Here is a 26,258-nt window from a genome sequence, read left to right on the forward strand (position 1 = left end):
TGAAGAAAGCACGCACTAGTCCCAGAGAGCCATGGAGGGCGCTCCAGCTGTAAATTGAAGCGGCTGAGATGGATTTCACTTAAGGCTGTTCATCCTCTTGACTGGGAGGTGTTACAGCAAATGGCACAAGAACTGAGCAGGCAGTGCTGCAACAGCGGCTTGCAGGCACACAGGGATGAGCTGAGATGGCAGAGGCAGCCAACACAAATGGGGGTTAGAGAAAAGTACTGTGGAAGCGTCAGGGTAACAGAAACGTGCTGAGGGGGAAGGATGGGACGGAAGAACTCTAGTAGTGGTAGAAGTCGGAAATAAACTAAAGCTGGGAGAAGCCTGTAGTTAGAACAAGCAACTGTGAACAGCTGTGAAATCCACTATACTCCTACATTTTCTCTCTCAATCATAGATACAGAAGGTAATAGCCAACTCTGAAATTCTGGATATTAAGATTCCATATATGGCATATGAAAAGATTACTGCTATTCCAGTTAATGGATTATGTCTTTAATAACGTAAACAAACCAACCACCTAAAAAAGGAATATATATATACTCTATATATATATCTATATATCTGCACACACACACAATAACTGTACAGACACAAGCATACAAAATGCCAACTTTTTCCAGATAGATAAGTTTAAAAAAGAAAAGAAAAATCTAGGTCTACAGAATAAGCAGGATCTCCCAAATCACTTAAGTCAACGTGTCTACAAACTACAGCTGTGGGGCTTGTCCTTTGCAGGTGCTGAATTGAGCCTTTTTCTTGCAGAAGTGCTAAGCAGAAAAGATGTCCACATTGACATAAAGTCATCTGTGACAGAAAGAAGGATTCTGACGTTTGCAAAAATGGAAAATAAATATTTTTTTAAAATAAATTTCAGACCCCACCACAAACCAAAAACACCCACAAGTTTCTTCTCATTTTTTGAAGAGGGCTACAAAAATGAACACAGCACCATGAAAAATCACATTTTTCTGTCCCATACTGCATATGAAGAGCTAGATACCTAGATGTTCAACTGCTTTAGCCTTAATCATTTCACATGTCAATTCCCCTTCCATTACCAAATAAAAAGGCTGTGTTATCTTACAGAAGCAGTGTAAAATAAATTCAGTATAGTTTTAAGTATGCAGATGCAATGATAAGTGAGCCACAGAGCAGCTTTGAGGAAAACAAGCAGTTCTGCGCACACTGCAGAATATAGATGCAGGTATTCTGAACCAGAGCAGACATGGGCAAAATGAAATATTAAGCAGCTGATCTTTGTCAGAGCACTATCCCACTTTACACACAGAAATATACATGTGCCATTAAAAAAAAAAAAAAAGAAAAAAAAAAAAAGACAAAAGTAAAGACAAAGTTGCTCTGTCAGCATTTTGCCCTGCATTGTAATTTGCCAATTTTGACATAATATATGCAGAAATTGCTCAATCCTCATTCAGATTAATTCTAGTTTTCACTGAGCACTGCAGAAAATGTTTTAATAGAGAAAAAATTGACATCCTTATCACACAGCACTTCCAGGTTTCTCCACCAACTCTATTTTTTTCTTATTGGGGAAAAAAAATTCTTAAATTTTAAAAAAAAATAATTTTTTACATAAGGAATCTAAAATTGAAGATGTGAGGACATAATATAATGAAATCAACTATGAAAAGAAGTGTTCAATATTTTATACCCTGGACTTTAAGACCTTTGCCAAATGTTTCCTGTCTTTGGATAAAAGAAGCAGCTAAGGTTTCATCATATACGAGATCGCATATTTTGTATCACTTTGAGTTTCTTGTGTTAGATACAAATCTTGCTAGTATATTAGACAAATCTTTTTGCGGAAATTGGTTATTGTATCTCATACTCAACGTATTTGGTTTCATTTCTACCAAGACTTGGTCAATGCAGCCAAAACTACACTCTTCTATGTGACCCTCAATGAGGTTATTAGATCCCACATCACTTTAACAAGTTTTCCGTCAGGGCTTTTTATGCTAAGGTGACACCTTACTTTAAAAGTATTAGGATTGGGTTTACAATTAAGACTCTGATATAATTTACAAGAACCTCAACTACAGCAAAACAAAATATTTGTATTTTATTAGCTCATTTTATCTGTAAGCCAGAGAACAAATCTTACAACTGATTAATTCAGACTGACAAACTTGTTTAAGCATTGTATGATGGAGTTTAAGTATCAGGGGCTTTCTTCTGCAATTCCTAGTTATTTCTGAAATTGTCAGTAGTAGCATAAGAAAAACACAGAAGCAGATTACAATGGGAAAAGTAAAAATCTAGGTTTATCAAAATGTACGTATCTCAATAAACTGCTTCTCTTAAATTTCCAGTGAAATATGCTGGATTCCCTAAATATCATCCTATGAAAGGTGGTATAATTCAAAATTTACTAAGCTCATATTTTATAAGTTTAGTAATTCCTACAGAATTTATACAGATCTAAAAAAAAATAAATCCACCTCTTGCTTCCAATATTAATCTTTGCTAATTTATTAACATCAGCATTTCTTTCCCTCATTTAAATCATCACCATCACAATGTAACTATTTGGCAACTATCAAACACACAGATCTTTCAGTAAACCAGGAAGGGATTGACAGAAGCATTTTTCTCTTCCAGATGTGAAACAAAATGTTTTGAACAAATTTCTTACCCAACTCCTAATCCTAAGCAAACCTGAGTGATAACTTCTGTAAATGCATCAACTATTTTCTGAGAGGATTTTTTTTGCGGGGATGGATTTAAAGCAAAGAAACAGAACTCTGAACGATAAAAATCAAAATAAAGACTAAAACACACTTTAATCCCAATGCAGATGGAATTAAGAGAGAAAGCATGCCAGCTATGAATAAAAATAAAAAAATTAAAAAAAAGGAATATGGAAGCCTATAGCAAATATACTAGGAGAAGGCTCAAGGGGGCATGTCCACATGTATAAATACGTGTTGGGGAGGCAAAGAAGACAGAGCCAAGCTTTCCTCAGCGGTGCCCAGTGACAAGACAAGGAGCAATGGGTACAAATTTAAATACAGAAAATTTCATTTGAACAAAGAAAATATTTTCTTGCAATGAGGGCAGTTCGAACACTGGCTCAAGTTGCACAGAAGCTGTGGAGTCGCTACCCTTGGACATATTTTAAACTCAACCAGAGATGTTCTGAGAAGGGGACTGGACTTGATGACCTCCAAAGGTATGACCTCCATACCCTTCCAGCCTCAACCATTCAGTGATTCTGTATATACTAAGATTAAATGACCATTTTGCTTGATGCTAAACAAGAATGGAAATACAGCATACACAGAAATGTCAGCAAACACAAAAACAATTTATTAAGTCTCGAACTTAAAGCTACACTGAATGGGCAGAATTAAAATAGCAAGAGCTTCTGCTTATAATTTGTTGGCCTTGACCCCCCCTCTTAAGATCCCTTTGTTGTTTGATGAGGTGACATTTTGTAAAGCCAATTTCTAGATTCAAAAGAACAATTTAATGAGTCAAGGGGGTGCTGATTTGGCCTCAAAACTGAGGAATAGGTTGATTTTTATCTTATTCTGTTTAAACACTCATTCTGTCCCTGCTATTTCTCTCCCAAACATGCATTTATTTCTCTCATTTCTTCTGCATGCTGTTTAATCATTTGCATCCATCTGGAATAACCCTCCCCTGCCATCACTGTATCCTGAATCACCAGCAAGTGACATTCTTGAAGTAATAATTTAAGAGCCATTTTAACAATGCAGTCCCTGCTTCACAGTTTCACCCTAACTTCTATTTTTTGCTCCAAAAACAAAAGGCAATGTCATTCACAACCATATTAAGACCTCCACTGCAAAGCTGTAATTAGTCTTCTTTCAGGCTTTGCCAACATTTCTTTTTAAAGTGGTAGTAAAAATGTGTACAAACAAGCACATCTCACCAGTACTCTGCCTAGGAATGCTTCTGAGGCAACATTTCACAAGAAAGGTTTGTAAAAGCTGGAACAATTTTTCATAACCTTCGCAGTTCAGGTGATTTATAGCAGTTAGTTTTAGAAGCTGCTACATGTGAGTACAAGTGGGACAAGAACAGGTGCACTCTTTCTAAGGATAAGTGATTTCATTTTTCTTCCCACTGGCCATTTTCCTCTATCTCATCATTTCCACTTGCTTTGCTATTTCCTCCTCAGTTCTCCTACTACTTCAGTCTTAAACTCCAATTTCTACCTGCTTATAGCTGATGTGGCTACTAGATATATTCAGGATCAAAAACAAACAAACAAACAAACAAACAAAAAACACACCACCAAAACCCACCTCAACTTGTGCCTTGAATCCTGATGCATGTGAACCACAGGATTTTCTGTGCGGACTTAATTAATGCCTTTTCTATTGGCCTCAGTAACTCTTCCCCTGTTGTTCTTTCAGCAAGATCTCCAGTGGACTCCTGGACTTCTTCATAGCATCAAGCTATTTTCCCAGGCAGGGTCTGAATCATGTTTAACTAAGTGGTATTAATTCTACAAAATAAGATTGAGAAGCTAAGAATGGGTGCTTTAGGCACACATTCCACTTTCAACTCAGAGCTTGAGAAAACACAGAATTTAAATTGAGAGCACATAAGCTTGGCTGTTCTTGTGTGAAGATGAGAATGAAAGTAAAGCAATGCTGCAGATTTCCCAGGAAAATAATTAAAATACTAGTGCTGCTTTATATGTCTACAGCAGGACTACAGATAAAAGCTCTTCTTCAGCTTCAAGCTGCACCAGCTGAGGAGAACAACAAACCAACTCATTCCTTCCCTGAAGATCCTACCAGATTTGTCTCCGCAAAGGAGATCTAAATGAGATCTACAAAATCTCACCACATCTTTCTGCATCCTCATTTTCTAGAAAATCCCTCCAAGTCTGCTGGTTCACTGTAGTAACTAAGTAAGAAAAGAATTATTTTTCAAATGGCATAGAACTACCCAGATCATTTTGACCTGTGGAGGTCAAAGGAAAAGGGCACACAAGCCAACTCTGGCACTGATTATAAGGGCCCAACAACCTCAAGCAGTTTGAGGCCAAGCAAGCACCAGTGCCTTCTTCAGCTGCAACTGGAAGACAACATCCAGCAACTACTTAAAAATTGTTAACTTGCTCCAGGAACACATCACGCTGTTAGAACTTGTTTTATCAAATATATAGCATAATAAAAAAGCAGCAGCAAATGGAGTAAATCAAGACAGGAAAGAGCATGAACAGTGCACACTTTTTTCCCTGCTCAGGTAGTAGGTTCCCAGTCTATAGTTTAGTCAGCAGTTTTTTCAGCTTTCAGAACTCTTTCAATTCAATATATATTCAAGCAGAGACAATAAAAGTTCACAGGACTTGCTCCTACACCCTTAGCTGAAAGAACAGTTGTATCATTCACAGGATCTACTACTCCTTACTTGCATGCCTTAAGAACAAGATGACTGGCAACTCTCTTCTTCACCAAGATCCCTTAAGAATCATTTGATCTTGCATTGTGATCTGGTGGGAGCCAAAGCTCACTCTAAAGCTGGCAGCCTATTGATTATCCCTTCTAATCCAACAAACCTTGACAGCTATAAATTGTCATAAACAAAACACGTTATTACCTAACTGAAGTTCTTTGAAGGTACCATCGTGTTGCGCAACCTTCAAAGCTGTCTTCCAAGATAAAATTCAAGGAAACATCCATTGTCAGGTTGGACAGAGCTCTGAGCAACCTGATTTAGTTCAAGATGTCTCTGCTCATTGCAGGGGGGTTTTAACAGTCCCTTCCTACTAGGGCAGGGAGGCCCTGCAAAGAGACATTAACAATGCACAATCACCAACCATACGAAGTTCAACAAGGGCAAGTGCCAGATTCTGTACCTGGGATGGGGCAACCCTGGTTGCCTGTATAGACTGGGGAATGGGATGCTGGAAAGCAGTGCCATGGAAAGGAACCTGGGGGTCCTGGTCAGTGGCAAGTTGAATATGAGTCAGCAGTGCCCTGGCAGCCAGGATGGCCAACTGTGTCCTGGGGGGCATCAGGCAAAGCATGGTCAGCTGTCAAGGGAGGGGATTGTCCTGCTCTGCTTTGCACTGGTGCGGCCTCACCTTGGATATTGTGTGCAGTTTTGGGCACCACAGTATAAGAAAGACATTAAGCCATTAGAGAGTGTCCAAAGCAGAGCCGTGAGGATGGTGAAGGGTCTAGAGGAGAAGCCTTTTTAAGAGTAGCTGAGGATACTTGGTCTGTTCATCCTGCAGAAGAGGAGACTGAGGGGAGACCTCACTGTGGTCTTCAACATCTTCACGAGGGGAAGCGGAGTGGCAGGTACTGATCTCTTCGCTCTCAGTGACAGGACTCAAGAAAATGGCGTGAAGCTGTGTCAGAGGAGGTTTAAGTTAGACTCAGGAAAAGGTTTTTCACCCAAAAGGTAGTTGGGCACTGGAACAGGCTCCCCAGGGAAGTGGTCACAGCACTAAGCCTGTCTGAGTTCAAGAAGCATTTGGACAACACTCTCAGGCACACGGTGGGATTCTTGGGGTGTCCTGTGCAGGGCCAGGAGTTATATTTGATGATCCTGATAGGTTCCTCCCAGCTCGGCATATTCTGTGATTTATGATAATTCCATTGGTCTAAAACATAATATATAGCACAAGCCAGTGTGACAATAAACTGATTTATAATGCTTGCTAAAGGATGTGAAATTAACCTGTGTTAATTTAATCAGCCAAGCGCTATCTTGCTATAGGGATGATCAAATGCATCAAATTCTTCCTGACATGTGAATCTCAAAGAACTTATAAGGATTAGGATGATGGGATATAGGAATCCTGAGGACAAGTGGCAACTCACCACAGATCTTTCATAGCCTCAGTCGTCTTCAAGAGAAAACAAACAAACAGAAAGGGCTTCAATCATCTCCTCCTTGATCTCTAACAGAGCGACCCAAGTAGACAGGAAGAGATGACCACACTGTGGGAATGCAGCTTTTATAGGGCCTTTTATAGGGCACAGCACATATGAATACTCTACAGTCCTGGAATTTTCCGTGAATGACAGTAAACATGCTGTATGAAGAGAGAGGAATTACGCTAGCACTCCTAATTTAATGGTGCCTTTCTGTTTTATCATACAACGTTGGCGCAGACTACAGTTCTAGTGGACTGTCTTTCCCCACTTAAGCACTAAAATACTTTCTCCAAATTCAGTATTATACAGTTTAGGAATAAACTGTCTCAAGAAAAGGGTTGTTGTTAAGTCATCCCCAGTGTGCCTTCAGACTGGTATAGCTCCTAAGTATAAATCATGTCCATTTGGGGTCTACCCTCTACTAGACTTGTGGGAGGCCACCCTTCTGTAGCATCTCTTCTAGGGACCACTAACTGCATAATAGAACACATCAGTACATCTTCTCTAAAAATTCAAAAGGGAACAAAAATAGTCTTGGAACTTTCTACACTGATTTCAAAGACACTTCAGCTGAGTGGCTTCAAAATGACAGTTCTCCTTTAGTGTCCCGGATTAGGCTTGTTAAGTCTACGAGCAGAACGCTGGAAATGGCACATCTAAGGTAATAAAGCAAATAGATGCAGACGTGAAATTTGGAGTTCTATCCCAACAATAAACTGAAAAACAAAACAAACAAACAAACAAAAACAACCAAAGAATGCAAGAAGCTAATAAGATTGCAGCTTTGCATTTTTAATCATTCTTTTCAAAATATCATTCAGCTGTATCACACTCCTCAAATAAGCTAATGCAGCCAAGGTTAGGTCTCAGAAAACACTCAGGAGAAGACTATACTCTTGAAAGTCTCCTAATTTGAGTAGGAAGCAGTTACATATGTGTCAACAGGCCTTTGCAACCAAAATATCTATTGCCTACAGCAAGGAGACGAATTTGCAAAGTTTAATCAACACCAAATGTGTCCTTACATATTTGTCATTAGTGATAACTTTCACTACCTATGCTCATCACACAATGTTTGCATATTATCATTAGTAAATACATATTTTTTGAAAATGCAAATGAATTTATATATATTTGCAAACGAGCAACCCTACAAATCAGCATGCTTATAAAAAACAAGAAAGACTTTACGAATATGCTACAGGACCTACAATAAGACACAATAGTTACATTTAAAAAACCACATTTGAATAAGCTCTAGAAGGCCCAAGTCTCACCTATCCAACATATCTGGTCTGCACAACAACACACAAATTCATTCTTGATTCATGAAAAGCACCCCTGATCTTGCAAACCAAATACACCGGACTTAACTTCAAAGAGCAAATCATAATTGCTTTTGCTTTAAAAGTCCTCATGTCAGGCACAGTTTTTCATAGTCTTTTCACTTTTTCCACTGAGCCCCTTTCCTCCCTTTTTGAGCCAACACTCGGCTCGTATTTCCCACTCTTTATGCACACGTGGTCTAACAGAGTAAGGTACTCTGACTTAACACGTGTGACCTCAGCATTTCCATGGCTCCATATCTGCCTCATGGAGCTAACAGTTGCACCTTAGGAACAAGGTCTTCGTTTGTGCTCCCTCTTCTGGCTTTACGAGCGTGCGGCACAGCCACAGGAGGGGGACATGGACACCAGTCGAACAGAGGGGCCACAGCGCTATCTATGGTCCTTCCTCCCCAAAAAACAACATAGAATCATAAAGAAAGCATTCCCGGCCTGCACACTACCACTTGCTGTGGTGGAACATGCTATAGGAATATCCCAGATCAGTATTCATGAGAGTGATTTAATTTTTTTCACCACTCAACACAAAACAGCAAGTACTCAACTTCCAAGGACAGCACAAAAATAGCTTTCAGCTAATTTTTTAAGCCTATCCTAATGTTAATTTTAGCTCTGGAAAACCATCAGATGTAACAGCACCTTCCATAGGGAAAAAACCCAGTAATATTAAAGGCTCATTTTTGGATATGTCTTGCATAAGAGGCTTTCATTTCCAAACTTAGAATGCATTTTAATCATTTTTATATTTATTTTCATAATAAAAATAAGAACTTAGGTTATTTAGCTGTATCAACTTTGGCATCAATGAAGAACACGAAAAGGAAGGGGGGAAAAGTCAACTGCACTGTAGCCTACTGTTCCAGCATAATGTTGTACTGCAGTGGAGGTCTATTTTGAGAAAACTATAGTTGCCAGTAGCGTAGCCTTCTTAAGTCATTTTGGTAGAAGCTGTCAAAATACATGTTCTTTGGAGTCTTGTGGATTTGGAACACTTTAACTGGCTTTATTTTACAACAAAATGAACATTTGTGACTACCCTCTAATAAAAGTATTTGCAGAAATGTTAATTCTGGGTGGGAAAAGAACAAGTAAAATAACCTATGGTTTTCTCTGGAACATGTGGGATATATGCTACCAAGTGGGACTAGAAAGAGGCAAAGTTGAGTAAGGGAGGGGGAAACATAGTCTAGGCACCTTTGTATGTAATAACAACTTGGGAATTCTTAACGGAATGAGACAGTGTTGGAGAAGAGCTACAGAAGTTGTTGGGAGCCCTAAGCCTCATCTCTGCTCTGTTAGAATGAGAGAATAAAAGCCCTGGCTAAACCCAGGAAAAGGGTCTGGAAACCAAGGAGTCCCTTTCCTATGCAGGTGCCCCAGCTAATTACAACTACTTAACATTTAGACATTATATTCTTCACCACTCCATTTTCCTTATTGTATTTGCAGCTGAATTCTTTCTTCCTGGAATATCCTAATGCCAGTAGCCAGGAGCGACAGATGTTGGCTCAGATCTCCAGTCTTCAGAGGGGATATGAAATGCACAAAATCCAGAGAAGAGCAGAAATTCTGCAACACCATTGTGCCTAATGATATTTTCTACTAGCTACTGCCAAATGGTTTCCCAGATCTGCTCATCAGGGACATCTGGTATTCTGCATTAGCCAACATGAACTGGTCTGGAACACTCAATAGCCTCAGGAATGTGGTGTAAATTTTCATACCTAAGGATGCTTTTTTTTGTGATAACAAAGTTACTTGGACTCTTCTGAAGCTTAGGAGGTCACTAAAATTTTAGAATATATCATGTCATTGCAAATAGGCTCTAGAGTTCACCTACATACTTGCTTCACCAGCTATCAAATATCATTTGGCATATAGCCTTTTTAGTTTCTGGAATTATTTGTTCGAGTATCCTGCATGGTCTGTAGACAGCTCCAAAAACGATGCTTATAAACTCACATAGAAGGTAAGTTAATGTATGTGACACTAGGTAACATCAGTTCACTTTTATATACCAAATGTAGAGACACTCCAGAGTAGTCAGCTTATCTCTTGCCCTTCATATTTTTTTATTTATTCTACAGTTCCTGTAGACAATAGAACATTTAACTACTGAAAAAACCCTGGAGAAATCTAAACATAAGTCATCATAATTTAATTTACCAATAAACACTCACCAGCCAACCAACAGCATGTCTTCCAGATTCTCATCACTTCATTTACTGTTTATCTTCTATGAGTGGAAAAATGATGATAAAATTCAATTTTGTTTTTTACCAACATATACAGACTGCTACAGTCTGAATATCCTTCTAAATTATAGTTTGTATTAAGAATTAAGTGCTATGCAGTGCAGCCCATGGAAAATGGATGAGAGGACACTTTTCCCAATGAAGCATATGAAAGCCGTGAGGCTTATGTTTTCTTTGCAGTAGCAATATGTTACATCAAAAAATAAAATAGAACATCTCCCAAAATGCAAGTATGTTATAGATATTCCTCATGACGCCTTATCCACAAATTTATACTAAGTTCAAAAATAGTTGAAATCTTTAGCTGACTGACCTTTGAACCTTTTTGCCTAATTTCACCAGCTAGAAGTTAAATTACATGCAATAAAAATGCATATTCTAACACATTTTATGCTCTATCAGACTATAACGTTCCAGAAAGATCTTACTCTTGATGGTATTTAAGGTTGGCAAAGAGCACAACTACTGGACGGGGCTTCATTTTTGATGTATACATTGTTCCATAAAACTTCTCTCTCGAGTCTGTTTTGTCTTTTCTTCCTTTTTTTTTTATAACTGCTCTGAAAGTTCAATGGTTTTGATGAAAAAAAAGGATAAATATCAAATCCAATGCTTTACCTCACCTGAAAATTTAGTTTTGTGTATCCCTAAGAAAGTACCCTTCTTTTCATCAGTTCCCAAATATTAAAATTCACCAGCATGAATAAGTTTTTCCTCTTGGTGTGTGTGGATTGTCTCACTGGATTTATAATACATTACCCATTATAATGGAAACAAAGTCATTCTTTACAAAACACTATCAAGTCCATTCCTTATGTAGTGGAGGAACAGAACCTTCTGGGTTTAGATCCTGCCAATGAATGCTAATGGGTTTTCCACAAGTCACATAGGAAAATACAATGGGGTTTTTTGCAAATGGTTAAGAAGTTATAACCCAGCAACCTGCATGGAAAGCTCCTCCCAAAAGTCTAACATTCTCAGCAAAAGCTTTTCTCCTGATTTTCTGAACTGCATAAGTAAAAATGAGAAGGAAAAAATAAAAAGAAAACAGAGAAAAGTCTATCAGTAGTTCTTACGGAGTTCCCATCCAAGGGTGCAGACTCCTGGCTAAATCCAAAAGAAAGCTGAACAGACTGCAGGTGATCCACTCCTTTGTCACTACAAAAGGCCACTGCTATTACTTAAAATCTATAGGGACATGGAACAGAGGAAAGCAGACAGTTTCAAAACCAAAATGGAAAAAGTGCATTTTTAATTTGAGCGTGTGTAAGTATTTTTAATTATGCACTGGAAAAGCATATTTTAAAACAATTCCACATGGAAATAGCATGTCCTTTGGAAAATTCTTAACTAACATCCAGTATCTAACTGGTATAATGCCAAAGGTGGCCTTAAATTTCAAAACCAACTGGTGATTTGGCATCCTCATTTGGAAGTCAGTATTCATTAGCTTACAGACAACCAGATACCAAACACCCAGGTCTTCCTAAGAGGAAAAATAAATGGAAAAAATTGTCTTTAATTGTTTTTTCCACACCGCACAATTCTGACATCAAAGAAAACACACAACAACTAAGTAATTAGAACTAGTAGCTTCTTCTGGAATAAGATTCTGTTTTACCAGGTGACAGATGAACTATGTGATCTGATCTTTACATCAAGCCCAGGCAGAGTCAGTGCCTGATGATTACACAAGTAAGTTTTCCATTCAGTTGATCACTGTCATTATCACTAAGTATTTGCATTTTCTGTGCATGTTGATATATGTCAAAACATACTAAACTAGTCAACATGCCCTGAACTGTAGAAATGTCTTACTCAGAGATGAAGCAGTATTTTTTTCTTCTACTGTGGAAGAACCATAACTTTCAATGCAACAGACATGAGTTATGAAAGTCTAACTTGAGAGTGGAAAGACATGGTCTTTGCCTTCAAAATGACTGTTAGATTTATATAGCAAAGACTCTCAATACATATTTTATAAGAGCTGTATGGTGAGCTGAGTGGGCATGTGTGCACAGCGGTGCATTTACACATCTTTATGCCCCCAAACATGCAACTCCTTTGTCATTATTAACGCTGTTTTTTCAGTAAATTATTCAAAACAGTTGCTGGACTAAGTTTGTCAGTTTGAAGAATAGATTATGTCATCTGGAAATGTAATGCAAATTTAACATCCCTGCTGAAGAGTCTGCCAAGCCTGGGAACCGTCACATGTAGAAGCACTCCCTCAGAACTGGGAAGCAGACCTGAAAATGTATAGCAGGTTTCTTTCCCTCAACCGACCTGACAGCAACAGCTACTGCAGCACTGCGCTGAAGGCACTTCATTAACTCCACCTGGAGTATGTGGGGCCAGTTGTGGCTGATCAGACAGAGAGAACAGGCATCTGGGACAGCAGGTCCTACCAGATGAAATCAGAGCAACAGTTAAGTTTGCACAGAACTTTTGGCTGCGATTCAAGTTACACTGTTATTTACTGAGTAAAAAAATGCTGTACACAGGGTTATTTGGCCTATGGAGTGCTCACACAGTTTGGCTGGAAGGAAAACACATCCACTGCATTTTAGTTGTAAGGGCTGTATTGTTCAGTTCACAAAGAATAAAAATGACAAAGTAAAGAGGGAATAAAATTATTGTATGTATCTGAAAAACAAAGCAGTCCTGCTGTCCTCACCTATCAAACTTCTGCAAAGACATGCGAAAACAAGAGCAAAGTTTCCTTTTGACTTCACATAACACTACACAAACTTTCAGCCTTCCTGCCACTATACACTAAAGGCAGAATCAACCATGAATTTGTTGTCTAATGCTCAAAATTGTTTTCCCCTGAACATAAGCATAAATGAAAGCTCAAACCACCTATTCCCCCTAATACCTTTAAAAGTCAAAATATTTAACTAATTAATTCCAAAAAGTCTGGTGCAAGAAGGTGTCTTTTTGTGCTCAGAGTGCTCACATACACGTGCGTGTGCTCCTGCCAATACCGCCAAGCAATCACAACAACTTGTGAGTCAGCATTAAGGACTCATTGTGAAAGGGGGGAACTAGCAAAAGAAAGCTGCTCGAGTGGGAAACTGATTGGAGGGGGATGGGGAAAAGGAAATAAAGCAGCAAATTGTACCACAGAAATTGAAGACAAACTGTTTTCTGCTTACCACCACATTTAGAGAAGGAAAAAAAGAGTATTTTGAACACTCGATAGATTATGTTGTTATGATTACAGCCTGCTTAACAAATGTATACGATACTACCAGTCATATCTTATGCAGCTAAAATAAATGTCAGCTATCTTGAGATAACACCCAGTAGAACAGGTATTGTGTCCTCTAATTAGAAAACTCTTCATTGCAGAACTGAAATATGAACCGCTGGGGGGAAGGGGAAAAAAAAAAAGGAAAGAAAAATCAAACTAGTGCTGATTTACCTTGTCCTATGAAAGAAACATTTTAAACATTTAACATAAAAACAGAATTTCTCTTTTTGAGAACCAGAATGTAACATGAGAAAAGGAGATGAACTCTGGCATTAATGGCTAATGAACACAAATGAAAGGGACACACTTCCACAAACATACATTTGCCTATTCATTACAAGGCCAAAGAACACTGTGAGGTCAAGATGAACTTTAGAAAACACAACAAAAAGCAAATCAATGTTCTGCCATTAAAGAAATACAAAGTACTTTCATTGAGATGAAGGATGAAGCTTGCACTAACATCTGAAACAGTGAAATTCCTCCTTTACCCTTCACATAAGAGGTTATTATTAAAATCTATTAAACAGTCACTGCACCAGGCAGAACACTCAGACATCATGGACAACAGGGCAACTATGGAAACAACTGGCAGGGACAAAGAATCCACCAGTTTTCCTCACTGCCATTTCAGAACACAGCTTTCTCTACAAGACCTGTCACAGTACCTTAATGCCTACTACAGCCATCAAAAGAAAAGAATAATCAATATTTTGCTTTGAAAAAAAACACAACTGTGTTTTCAGTAAACAAATATGCAATATATTCAGGATCAAAAATAAAGATATTGGAAGTTTTTTGACCAAGCATGTCAACTAAAGCAAAACAGACTTGTATTCCACTGTTCATATTCCAAGAACATTACTTATAAAGTGGTCTTCTTAATGACTAATATTAGTCATGCACATTCATGATATTAGCCATCTAGTAAAAAAAAAAAACCAACTGTGAAAACTACATTGTTTTTAATTGTGCATTCTGACAGTATTTCCTTTGATATATTTTTTTTTTTACAATAAAGCACCCAAGCCAGAAGAGATTTAGTAGTTCTAAATTAAAATTTTTCAACAGAATAATTTGTTTTGGCGTTTTTTAGAGTGATCCTTTAGACATATCCTTCAAGATCCATGTAACCACAATCGTTTTTAGACTGCATTTTCAGTGATGTGATAGAGTTGATGGGTAAACATCACAAAGCATGAAAGTGGTCAACAAGGAAGGTGGTTGCTGAAGTGCCACATAGGTATAAGGAATGACAGAAGATACAGAAGGAATTGAAAAATCACCAAATGGAAACTCCTCAAAGTTTACTCTATTTGTGTTAAAAAAGAGAAAGCCACATTGTTCAAAGTAAAATTAAAAATTCAGGTTAATTATGCACGAATAAAACTTCCATTTCCAGTTCAGAAATGAGGAGCATTTGAAAAGCAAGCCATTAGTACTCTCCAATTATTTTTTGTGGTTTCAGAAGCAGCACAGACACACTGCACTTGCTTCTGGAAGATGTTCTTTCCAAGTTCAGAAATAGAGCATTTGAAAAGAAACTTCTTATCTCTTCAAACAGCCTCCAGAGCCTGGAAAACATGTATATGGAAAGAATATAACTGCAACCTTACTGCTATGAATGAACACGTATTCATTATTTAAAAGATAAAATTTAAAAAAAATAAAATAAAAAAAAAAATCTCATTTGTCCTGGACAGTTCATCTTCTACAAGCAATCCATGAAAATTAATCCCTTGGACAACCACACTCCTCTCCTGCCTAATAAGGTAAAATATGAAGAGAAATCTGCTTTTAAAAATAATAGGAAGCCAGTTTCTTTAGACTGTATGGCACGGGTGCAGGGGAGTAATACCTTGATACATCAGGACATGCACGATATACAAAAGCTGCATTTAGCACACAGAACCTGCACCTGATTCCACAGGTGCCCGAACAAAGCCGAGTCACTTGAAGGCAGCACAACAGGCTTCGAAGGCAGGAAAAGACAGGGAAGCCAGAGAAGCCAGGAAAGATCTGAGGAATTTCAGAGGGGCTGAAGCAGCTTCTCCTCATTCCAACTCATCTTTATCAGGATACTCCCCTCTCCCCAGATTTGCTCTCATGTGGAGTTCTCACATAGCCTTCTCAGTTCCCAGAGGCAACTGAAGGGAGGTTTCCATCTCCATGTTCTCCCACAGCAGCACCCACCACCAAATGTGGTGCAATGTAACAGAGCTGAGCAGACACCAAAAGCTCCACTTTCCCTCCTCCCCTTCCACCTCGCTGCCCAAGACAACATGCTCTGATCACTTCTGCCAGGCCAGTTTAGATATCTATACCAGCAGAAATGCTCTGGGTTTTTTTGGACTTTTTTAAGCCAGAATGAAACATAAGCACATTTCCCAAATATTACAGTCAAGTTACGTGCATTCAAAGGGTGAAAAAAAAAGTCACAGGCTCACCAGTGATCCAGTTCAGGGGATGAGCTTTACCCTGAGAAAAGGCACCATCCCAATTATAGTGTCTTTTAGACAGCACCAGGTAATTGGGGACCACCTTGTTATTTCATGTGTTGAGTTAATTCAAGCTCAGCCACCAGAAACCCCTGGAGAAAGAAAGACTTTCAAGAAGAAACTCAAGACCTTAGGGGAAAAAAAAGTTCTTTCTGTTCCAATGCTGGAGTGTATTCTTCCTTTTTTTCAAACAGCAGTCATGCAGATTACGGCACATCTAAGCAATTAATTCAACCAGCCTTATGAAGCAAATAAATTCCTATCCAGGCAACAATGCAAGTTCATCTTCACATAAAGATCAGCTAGTCTTGACCAATTACTTCAATTCACTCATGGCAAATAAGCTCTCATTCAATAAAACATTCATTAACTTACTTTCTCCAATTTCTCTCTTCCTACCTCTGCTGCTCCTCCCCTATTACACACTGTAGCCAATACTCGCCTTCAACGCAGAATAGTGAAGTACAGATCACCCCCCATGTGCAGTTCTTCTCTGTCCCTCTTCCCTCTGTGCCTTGACAGAGGAGAAGGCCCTCCTTGTAAACATGACAGGTAACGTACAATACATTATGCAAAGTAAAAATGTAAGTAGATAGCCAACTTCATGAGAAAACTATCTGCTGTCTCACTGGAAAAAAAAGTTTCTTCAAAGATAAAACTTAACCATTTGGTTAACATCATCAGAGGTGGTCAACAAGTAAAACAATAAAAATCAAGAAAAGCAGATGCCTTTAAATTGCAATTTTCATATGATCCATAAGCTAACACCAGTAAAAAAAGCATATGAAATTTGATCATTTCTACCTGAACACAATATGTACTGCATTTTGACTTATCAGGCACGTTGTACAGTCAAAACAACTGACATTTGTCTTTTCTCTGCTATGGGTGTGCAACCTGCTATGTATTGCAGTGTTAAACAGACAGCCCACTTCTTTAGTCTTTCGTCGTTTGGACAACACTCCCAGGCACATGGTGTTATTCCTGGGGTGTCCTGCACAGGGCCAGGAGTTGGACTCAATGATCCTGATGTGTCCCTTCCAACTCAGCATATTCTATGATTATAGAGTGGGTAAGGCTTTAAAGGTAGTGCTACAGTAGCCTTCAATTTTTTACTTTTTTTTCCTTTTGTGGCATAAAAGTCTTAAACTTGTGATAGCCTTATTTAGAGCAAGTCAAAGTCAGCGCCATCACTCAGGCATTTAGCTAAACATGAAGCATCCTGCCTCTACTAAACTGCTTAAATACAGACTACTTAGATTTCTTCTCCAGTTTTCTATTGCTCTGTTTCAGTCCAGTGCAGAGCACAAAGTGAAATACACACAGCTCGGACTTGTAACACACGCCTGGCTTGTTCTACATGGCTGGTGCAACTGCTAGTACTCCTAGTAGCATTTACTGCCATAGAATAACAGGCATTTTGCTTTCCAAACATATGACTACTGCCAAATCCAGAGTCATATAATCACGAATTCAAGATTAAAAACAAACAGTGAAACTGCAAAATCTATAAGCAAAGTAAGCAAAACCCTACAGGCTGCATAATGCTGGAAAATACTTTATACAAATATGGGACCACTTACACAAGAAGGGCTGACAGTTCATCTGAACAATAAAAACCAAGTCATATAAAAAACCTAAATGAAAACCTTCATCCTAAACAGGGTACAATCAGTTCTAAAAAAATTTTACAGATAGTGATTTTAGATTTTCTTCTTAAACAAGATTGGTTTCAACAATTATATTTTCTCTCTTCCACTTCCCAAAAACAAAGAAAAAATTAAATGTACAGAAATAAACTCTAAGGAACAAAAGGAACACTTCTTGGTCTTTTTGATTGTTAATGTAAATGACTACATAGTTTTCATCAATCCACACATATATACTTTTTTTTTTAGTTATCTATAAATTCAAAAAGGTCATAACACCTTACAATATCTCAAGTCTCTTTCCTTTAGAGTTTCAAAACTTTCCGACAAAAGCCAAAAATAAACTCTATCAGGAGCCAGATCATAAAAAGATTCATTCTCAGTACCTGACTTTAGCACACAAATATTCCTCCTTTGCCTTCACCACTTTCTTTCTATTCTCTATATAAACCTATTTTTTTATCAACAGTTCTCAAAATCTTGCAAGATATCCACCTGTTCTCCAGAATCTTATCTCTCCATGTTTCTATAGTACCTGACAATTGCCCCAATTATTTTGATTATTTATAATAATTCAAAATGTTGCTTATTAAAACTACTTCACATTTCCAGCTCCAATGTACTTTCACATGTTTGGATTTTAAGCAGTGTTGATTTTACTAGGATTTGAATGTGCAATTATTTATTGGAATTTATACTACTGATACTTATTTGCTTCACTTCCAGTCAATGGAATAATTATCAGAAGGAGTCTCACTGTTTCTTTTAAAAAAGTCTTCAAACATACCTTCAACGAATGTGCAACCTTTTCAGTTCACAAATTTCTTGAAGGTATGTCACAAAACCAATCACATTACTCATGATTATGAAAAGCAGGTTTAAGTACAATTTGGTATTATCAGAAGTCATTCAAGGCATGTCCCTGCAATATTTAAACACTGATACTTTGTCAGCACCAAAAGCTTCCATAAGGTGGTAGATCCAAATAGGTTATGTGCACACAGTCATGCAAATGAGTAATTCATGTACCTGGATGGTCTTCCCTGATTTAACAGAGCTACTTTTAGATGACACAGTAGGACTGGAATCCAAAGTTATTTTTCCCTTCCTCACATTTCATTTTTTGCATTATTTGTCTGCAGCACTTACAGATCCTTCCCAGATGATGGTTCATTTTATAGGAGGTGGTATCTCCCACATGACTTTACTCAATTCTTCATCACATCAGTCAGACACTAAGTTGTGATACACTGATATAACTGCTTGAAAATGATGTCAAGAGCAGTAAAATACCCCTTCTCTGCCACATTACAAACAGAGCTGAGAGAATGTATTATCCAGTCATTATTTCAAGTCATGATTTGTATTTTCTATGAACAATTTGATACACTTCTATAATGACCTAGAGTTGCAAAATATGGAAACATACCCTCATTTTGTATTACTGTTATGGTTAAAGATTTTTTTTTTCAATTTAACAGAAAATTCTCACACGAATCTGTTGGACTGAAAAGAAAAGTAAGGTTTCTCAAAACCCAAGCCACAGCACGGCAACCAAACCAACTCCACAAAAAGAAACTAAACAAAAAACTATAAAACACCTCAGGTTCTTCCTGGTACCAGTGAATGTAGTGGGAAAAAAAAAAACAACCTTTTCTATCTTCTCAAAACATATGAAAATGTTAACAGACTGCCTTAAACGTGCATACACACAAAAACATTGGTGCAAGTTACGATTATAAAAGAAACTATGCCAAGATTCTGGATTTAACCCTATCAACTAATGATTTGACACCACAGACTGAAGTTTTAAAAAACAAAAAAAATAAAGTAAATGAAAGAGCAATCTTCCTAGAAATAAAAATATTACATAGAACCTGGACATGCTTTGATTGTTCTTAAATCAGAGCATCAATTTTCAAAGTTCTCATTTCATTTTATTTAGTAATTAGTAGAAGGGGGGAAAGAAAAGCACTACTTGTGGCATTTATTTTCTTATTTTTTGCTTTCTCAAATTTTCAAGAGACAAGGTTGCTTCTGGTTACATCTTTTTAGAGCTGTATCACTAGGCAAACAGCATTTAGAGAACATACATATTTAGCAGAGTTGCATCATCATTCACTGGCCACTTGGCAAGTTTACAGCAGTTCATAATATAAGGAGTGGTTTTAATAAATCTCTAAACTGCTGAAGCCATTACGAGATACAACACTACTACCACCAGAAACATTAAAGCACGTGTCTTTATTATGTGTGTCAGCTAACAAAAACAAATAATAAAATATAAGGTTAAGCTTTTATATTAATGTGACTAAACAAATATGTCACTAAATGTAATGCAGTCCTCAACAAAAAAAGTTGAAATGAATTAATGGTTATCTGAATTATCATCCAGTATAATAAAATCTTTTTTTAGAATTAAATTACCTCCTTTGAGCATAAAAGGGATAATCATAGGTTTTCTTACTGACAGAGTCTTTTGTAAATACTGAAAATGACTTACAAGCTACAATATTGTCATTTCAAAGAGTACTCATAAAAGTTGTTCCAAAAATCATATGCAAAACAGCATCAGTAAGTTAATCACACTTTCAATTGTCTTTCCATTAAGATAGGTTTTTTTAAACTTCACAGCAAAATAAAAAGCAGGCAAGGAAAATCACAGGTAAAGAAAGGTGCTATTCTGATAAAGAGAGAGAAGGATCCCAAAATCTTCTACAATTCCTTAAAAAAATAAAAATAAAAAAAATTAAAATAAAATTAAAAAAAAATCAAAACCAAAACAAACAAACAAAAAGACACCACCAAACAAGAGACTGGCTAATCTCAGAACCTTAAATCTAGAAAACATATGTCTGCTTTGCTAAAAAAAAAAAAAAAAAAAAAAAAAAAAAAACACCCCAAACCTAAACCATGAAGCCAAGCAACCCTATTCCCTGTTTAAAAAAAAAAAAAAAACCAACAACAAACCAAACAAACAAACAAAAGCACAAAACAACAACAAAACCTACAACAGGGCCTAGTACTCAGAATCTACAAGCACAGCTTCTGGTCTGTTAGATTTTAAGACAGATCTAGGAGAGAACCTTTCACATCAGTAGGACAGGACATCTAAAGACCATATGTATCTTGAGAGAACAAAACTGAGCACAGGGCTACGACATAGGCTGTAAAGTGAGAGACTGAATGTAAGGATCCGCACCCTCACTTTTATAAGCAGGAAGAACCCAAAAGCCCAAACATTTGTGCAGGTATTAAGTCAGTCCACCTGACCAGAGATTCCCAGTTATGGAAAGATAAGCACAAAAGAGGAGAATGCAAGATTTATCCACCCCAATGAGAAAGAACTATGTAATAGGTTCCTCCTCAGTTAGAAACTCACCCTCAGGTTTAACATAATCACAGGGAAAAGCCATATATGAGTGTTCTCTGAAAAGAAGAGCATGCAGGCCTGTGGGGGTTTTTTTGTTGTTATTTTAAAGCTCATTCCAAGGGGTACAGAAAGGATATGGCTATTCACATCCAATTTTAGTGGCATAAATTTAAACTCAAGAATAATGGATAGCAATGCTAAACTTGAGCAGAAAAGTAGAGATTCAGGTATGACAAATTTACCTACCACATACCACAAATTAGCATGACTGTCAAGGACTGGTCCAAATCTTCCTGGTATCCTCTTGTTTGTTTTATCAGGTTAACTCTCCATTAATTATACTTTTAACAGCTACAATGACATAGTGCAGATATGTACTTTCTTACCCCATATTGCAGCCCTATTTCTTGGACTCTTCTCTTCTGATGACAAATGACTTCATGAGTTCAGAACTTCTCCCACAGAAGTAACTGTGTGACAGAAATGTCCACCCTACCCTTACCAGTATTGCCACAGCTTACAGACTGATGGCCACTCAAGCAGACATTTTATTTTCTCCCCAGTGTTATCTGGCAAATCTACAAACAGTAGCAGGTGCACAGGAGGTACACATACCAACTCTAGAAAGTCACTACCTCCCTCAGTCACATTCAGGTGATATCCAGACAACCATCTTTCCATATGAAAGTTTTACATCCTGCTGTGGGAGCCCTGAAATAGAACTGACCTCTACAGATATCACAAAAAACAGTCATACCCAATAAAAAGATTTTCTAACTAAAAATATATTCTATGAATACAGTCTTAAACTCTTTATAACCTCTGTTCACTGTTCTGACCTACTGTTTCATAGTTCATCTGTCCAGTACTGACTAGAAACTGGACACTGTGCCTTGTACTCAGATTTACCTTGATCAGAAAACACTCCATTTCATGTTCAGCACAGCAGCACTGTCCTCCTCCATTGTCTGCACCTATGCCTAAGAATCACCACGCCTTACCTGTCCTCATTCTACACTTTCCCCAAGCAGTTGCTAAAAGCAGTACCAGGCAAGACAGACTTCTGACCCAAGCTAATCTGGCAATTTTTATGTGCATCTTATCTATCCCACTAATCCTCCCTCCCAAACTACAGACACTACCACACCATATATGCTTATGCAGACCAAACTATAGAAATATTCACTTGGCTTGTACAGCTCTGCATCAGATACTGATCCATTAAACAAAGCTTGTCAATCATTCTCTACACTTGGAAACTCATTACCATAAAAGGTGATTGTTTCTTTGGTTTTTTTTCTTCCAGAGAATGACACCATAAGATTTATACCAAAACATTTGCTCCAGACTATTACCAGACTGGTGAATTTCCAAAGGGGGGTGGGAAAGAGGCTATGTCAGGGAAAGTGTGATCAGTATTTCTACACAGTATTTTTGTTTTCAATGTCAGATGGGTATCTCCAATCTTTCAAAATCAACAGAAACTTTATCATGAAGCATCTGTATTTTTATGCATAGTACACAATGTGACAGACCTACAAAGGCAAGGAAAGGACAGGATTACCAGAGACCACATTTGTCATAAAACCAGTTTGGCATTCTCTTCCATTTCTGCATATAATCCTTTTCCAGATTATGCCCCTACTCCCCACTTACCTAGCATATATGGGCAACTGTTGAAGCAGTTGTAGAAGTGAGAGCCTCTAAAAGACCCTACACACACAGCCATCACATAAAAAAAAAACCTGTGCACAGATAATTAAAACATAATTTCTTTATGTATGCTATGTAAAATTTTATATCCAGTAGCCACTTTCTAAGAGTTTATACCCCATTTTAAGCTTATTCTAGATAAAGTCTCTTATACATTAAATGGCAGAAACAAAATTTAAATTCTCACCAGATCTATTAAAATTATACTATGACTTTAGGAAGCATCCCTTCCAGTAGTCATTCATAACAGAGCTTACCTATGCCACTGCCTGCAGAATCAAGGCTGCAGACTAAAACTGCAATGGCAGACTTGCAACCTAAAATGAGGAGACCTGAATGAACAACGAAATTTTAAAAGAGACTGAATATTATAAAAAAGTTCAGCACTAGCCATGTTCAAAAGAACTTTCTCTAAGTAATCTGCCTGTAAGATCACAATCAGTTAAATACTATTTACCATCTCACTCCTTTCTTTCAGAAAAGCCTTCCTTCTAACAGCAAACAAAGAACTGGTATTTTCGGGCAAACTAGTTTTCCAACTCAAATGCACAGAGGGATTAAAAATGGGGTTTATACTGGAACCTATCTGCTTCATAAAGCTCTCATAAAATTGGAACAGATACCTGGCTGTTACCTAGGAAACACCAAGTAAAGTCAAGTTCTGTGTAAACTATTAGGTCTTTTTAACAACTGGAAAATTAGGAACAAAAAGAGTAGTTTGGTGCAGAAATTATTTACTGCAATCTACAAGATAAACACAGTCCCTAAGTACTTAATATCTTTGAATCATGCTGATTCAAATTCAGATATGAGCCTTGAAACTTGCAATTTCATTTCAGAAGGAACTTCCAGCTTCTTCTGGAGAATTGCTATGGTCTGCCTTTACTTAAATAGTAATCTCAGCATTGGTAAGAGCTGTGTCTTCAAGTATGCAGAAAGCTACAGATTTCATACGCACCTACAAAGACTAAGCTTACAATATATCTATCTAAACACTGCCATGCACCTGACTTAACATTTTCCAGTGGCACATCCCTTTCTCTTCCTTTGATTCTAGCTCAAGTGTGACATGAAGACCTGAGAGCTTTTCTAAAACATTGTTTCCAAACAAATAGAGAAGGTCACGCAATTCAATCACCTGGAAATAAATATCATACTACATGACCTGTTCCTTATCTATGTGAGCATATTTTCCCTCTCCTCAAAGTTTCCACTGTAGTTACTGTTGCTGCAGCTCTAGCGGTATCAGCCAGTAATAGGACCCAAAGAAAGCTGAGCGGGCTGCTAGTGTTGGCGCTGTCACATGGCGTAAAATTGCTGTGAGCAGGATGAGACAATGATGTGCTTGAATGACAGCAGCTGTTCTGTGCTGGCATCGCCACAAGCAGAGCTGTAATCACAGCCAGGTGCAATGGTGGGAATTTTGGGGGATAAAGGCAACACCTGCACCTGTGGCACTCTGTAACTTCCAGCCATGCAATATTTTTTTTTAAAGACCGTCTATCATTTTGACAAGCTCCCTACCTGACTGTCACCAGAACAAGCCACTTTTTGTGGATTTGTTTCCTTAGCAAGGCCTTTCCCCCTTTTGTACAACATCACATTTCAGCCTCATATATGCTTCGTAAACAGAAAAGCATATGGTAACTATGGTGTAGGAACCACTGAATCATAAGAATTTGAAACACTTCTAGTTACAGTGATCAAAGCTAAATCCCTTAGGAAGATTATCCACACCAGAACCCTGAAAAAACCCTGTGACTCGAGAACTTTCGTACTGCATCTTTGAGATGTGTAACTGTGAAGAGCTACCTCCAGTTATGCTTAACTATGGTGGGAACATTTTAACAGGGGCTGTTTTGCCTCTTGGTCTATCTATGCAGCTACAGGCCTGGCAACCGGCTGCGAATGCAACAGTCCGTAGCGTGAGACCACAACTCCGAGGCCAGTCAAGGGAAGGTTTATTCGGAAAACAAAGAAATGGAGAAAAATAATACAAATCAACCACTCTTTAAACAACGAGAAGTACGTGCCTTACAAGCAAGAAAAAAGAGACGCCAAATCCACTCGCGCCCCTGCACCCATCGCCGTGTGAAACTGGCGACGATGTCACCACTTCTCCCAAAATACCGCTCCAGGGACCCGGCGTGCCCGCAGCGGCGCGTACCGCGGGAGCGGAGCGGAGGGGCAGGGCGAGCCCCCACCCCGGCGGCGCAGCCCGGCCGGCCCGGCCAGGCGGTGCCCGCTCCGCTCCCTCGGAACTTCACCCCCGCTCCGGCACGCGAACGACACCGCACCGCGACCGCGGAGGCGTCGCGACCACCACCCCCCCCAAACACCAAACACCCCTCAAACACCACCACACGCGCCCCGGTTCCGGCTCCTGCCGTCCCTTTGGCATTTTCAGATGGGCGCCGGCCGTCTCACGGCGGGCACCGCTCTCGCCCAACTGCGGCCGCACGCCGGGACGCGTTACTTGTCCTTCAGGAGGGAGAGGGCGACGACCATCCCGCGCGGGCGAACACCGCACGGCCCGGGCAGGTGCCGGGCAGGCGAGCACCCAGCGCCCCACCCCACCCCGAGACCCGCCCCCGCTACCAGGGAAGCTGGAGCGGCGCGGGCGCTCCCAACGCCGGGCAGCCCCCCCAGCCCTCCCCCCCCGCCGGGCAGGGGCAGCGCCCGCAGCCGCGGACGGCCCGCGGTTCGCGGAGCAAGCAGCAGCGGCTGCAAACACCTACCCGGAGAGCTTCCCAATCTTCACAAAGCTAAACACATCCATCCATGCGGCCGGCCAGCTCTGCCCGTCACACTCACTCACTCCAGCAGCAGCGGCGGCGGTGGCAGCAGCTCCATGTCGGGAGAAGGTTGCGTCCAGCGGCAGCAACAGCCCTTGCAAAAAAAGCAGGAGCGGCGAAGACAGCGGCTGCTACCCCCTCCGGCGGGGAGCTGGGCGTGCAGCATTTTGCAGGACCAGCGCTCGCAGGATCTGCGCGCAGCCCTCCCCCTCCGCCCCCCCCGCCCCCCGCTCCCGCCTGCCGAGTGCTCTCCGGGGTAACTCCGGGATCGGAGCGGCGCTGGAGCTGCCCGGCAAGGAGCGCTGCCCGCAGCCCGGGCTGTGCACCGGGAAGGCTGAGGAGGAGGCGGCAGCGCTCCGCCCGCCTCTCTGCAGCACCCTCAAAGGAGGGTGGCGTCGCAAGGTGCCGAGGAAGGCGGAGGGTGTATCGGGGGAGTTTCTCCCTTCGCCGGCGCTGTCTCCCCTCCGGAGGGGG

The 26,258-nt window shown here is 39.4% G+C and overlaps 1 protein-coding gene across 2 annotated transcripts in view; it reads right to left on the reverse strand.

Moving 5' to 3' along the window:
• FRMPD4 (FERM and PDZ domain containing 4) overlaps positions 1 to 25,918 on the reverse strand; it is a 298,941-nt gene extending 273,023 nt beyond the window's left edge. The window contains exon 1 of one of the 2 annotated variants that reach the window (XM_018084365.2): positions 25,728 to 25,916. In XM_018084365.2, coding sequence (XP_017939854.2) covers positions 25,728 to 25,768 — 41 coding nt within the window. In that variant the 5' untranslated portion in view covers positions 25,769 to 25,916. Of the gene's footprint in view, positions 1 to 25,727 lie in introns of both variants that reach the window. The other variant, XM_018084368.2, reaches the window with a different exon arrangement.
• Positions 25,919 to 26,258: the final 340 nt, after the last annotated feature.

The sequence above is a fragment of the Manacus vitellinus genome, unplaced genomic scaffold (assembly GCF_001715985.3).
Source record: "Manacus vitellinus isolate BGI_N305 unplaced genomic scaffold, ASM171598v3 scaffold_7_pilon, whole genome shotgun sequence".
Classification (NCBI taxonomy): domain Eukaryota; kingdom Metazoa; phylum Chordata; class Aves; order Passeriformes; family Pipridae; genus Manacus; species Manacus vitellinus.